The 1,896-nt window shown below is 47.8% G+C and overlaps 1 protein-coding gene across 1 annotated transcript in view; it reads left to right on the forward strand.

Moving 5' to 3' along the window:
- SEMA5B (semaphorin 5B) overlaps positions 1-1,896 on the forward strand; it is a 297,119-nt gene that overhangs the window by 193,026 nt on the left and 102,197 nt on the right. Inside the window, exon 6 of the mRNA XM_018558083.1 lies at positions 1,110-1,172. Within this exon, the coding sequence (XP_018413585.1) occupies positions 1,110-1,172 (63 nt within the window). The remainder of the gene's footprint in view (positions 1-1,109; positions 1,173-1,896) is intronic.

Below are 1,896 nucleotides of genomic sequence, written 5' to 3' on the forward strand. Positions count from 1 at the left end.
AGAATTGAAGAGAATTTATTAAAAAATGAGTTTTGCTCTAATGAAGAAATCTCGCGGGCGTCGGATCCGAGGTCTGAGGGGCTTATTATTGGAATGTTAATGAGTTTCCCCCCCCGATGAATGAATGAATTGGTCCCTTTGTTGTATGAAGGTATTTACTATCGGGGTGGGAAGAGTCCCCACCCCCCCACCGCCCCTCACTTTTTATCTCTGCTCTGGAATCGCATTATCTGACCGCGCCAGCTGGACCATCTGGAAGCGACGTTAGGCGAGGACTTTATTCCCATTATGAGCCGCCATTTACCAAATAGATTCAGTCTATGATGGGAAGCGTCCCAGCATGCCCTGTGTGCCGCCAAGCCGTTTCTGGCCAAAGTCGCATGAGAGCGCCCGCCGTCTGCCAGTGCCGGCCACAGATTGTGGGACAATGCGGATAAAATTTCCACCTGCAGGGCCACATCTAGACTATGGGGTAGAACTGTGTGTGAAGGAGATTGAGTTCCGGGGTCTGTACACCCGCTGTGCCCATTATGAGGAGCTCCCCCCATCCCTGTGCTGAGTTCCCGGGTCTGTACACCCGCTGTGCCCATTATGAGGAGCTCCCCCCATCCCTGTGCTGAGTTCCCGGGTCTGTACACCCGCTGTGCCCATTATGAGGAGCTCCCCCCATCTCTGTGCTGAGCTCCCGGGTCTGCTCATCATTTCTGATTTCCTCCAGCCTTAGGACACAGGCCTATAGATGTCTATGGGGCTGCACTGCGTAGGTGTCGATGATGTTGAAGACCTGGAAGGGTTGAGCTGGGGATTACCCGACCACGTGAGGCAATAATTGTAATATTAATAACATCACATGACGATGGATTTCGGATTCTTGCTCTCGGCGTTCTCGGATATAATTGGTAAAATGGGGATATTTCTCACCGGTTGGCGTCTGGAGGTCGTCCTGTGTGATCTTCGCACGGAGACTCGCCATCAGATAATAGTTGTCATTGGTCGGAATTTTCCATAGTGAAGGTTTCTGCCTCTTTATATGGATCCATGAGATGACGTTCTCCGATACACTGTGTGATTCCCGGAGTGTAACGCCTGCCATGATTTTTGTCTTTCAGGTGTCAGAGTGGAGTTCGGATGAAGACACCCGGCGGTCCTGTCAGAGTAAAGGGAAGACGGAGGTAAGATTTGGCTCGGCGCTGAACGCGGTCTCTGTCCTGCGTCCTCTCTAGGGTTGACCGTCAATGTGCGTGTGACCGCCAATGTGTGTGACCGCCAATGTGTGTGACCGCCAATGTGTGTGACCGCCTTGGTGTAAGACCGATGGATTTCTGATCCTTGTCATTGTTAATACTAATTCTTGTATCTGCATTCATAAGAAAAGTCCGGTGGAAACATTCGATACTATCGGGTCATTGTGACAAAATTCCATTTTGCTTTTAACCCCTTCATGACTGAGGCCTTTCTTAAAATTTTTTGCACCCATGTTATATTCCACATTTTAGGCCTGAAAATGACTTAAAACCCCCCAACATTATATATTTTCTGAATGCCAAGACCCTATAGAATAAAATGGTGGTAGTTGCAAATGTTTATGTTGTGCAATATTAGCGCAACTCCTTATTAAACCCCAACATTTAGTGAAAAATGTAATTAAATGCCCCAAAACACAACAAAATACCAATTTTTTAAATGAAATATAAAAGATGAGGTTACAACGAGTAAAACGATACCCAACGTGCCCAGGTTACAAATTGCGTGCGTCCGTGAAACGGCGAACAACTGCAGTAGCCCAAAAAGTCCATAGAAGACGCTTTAAAAGCCCCCACAGGTCATCAATTTAGAGATACCCCAAAATACTGGCCCTAGAATGATTGTTCTCACTCCGGCGTGCGCGGCGATACC

This window comes from Nanorana parkeri, unplaced genomic scaffold (assembly GCF_000935625.1).
Source record: "Nanorana parkeri isolate BGI_ZX_2015 unplaced genomic scaffold, ASM93562v1 scaffold320, whole genome shotgun sequence".
Classification (NCBI taxonomy): domain Eukaryota; kingdom Metazoa; phylum Chordata; class Amphibia; order Anura; family Dicroglossidae; genus Nanorana; species Nanorana parkeri.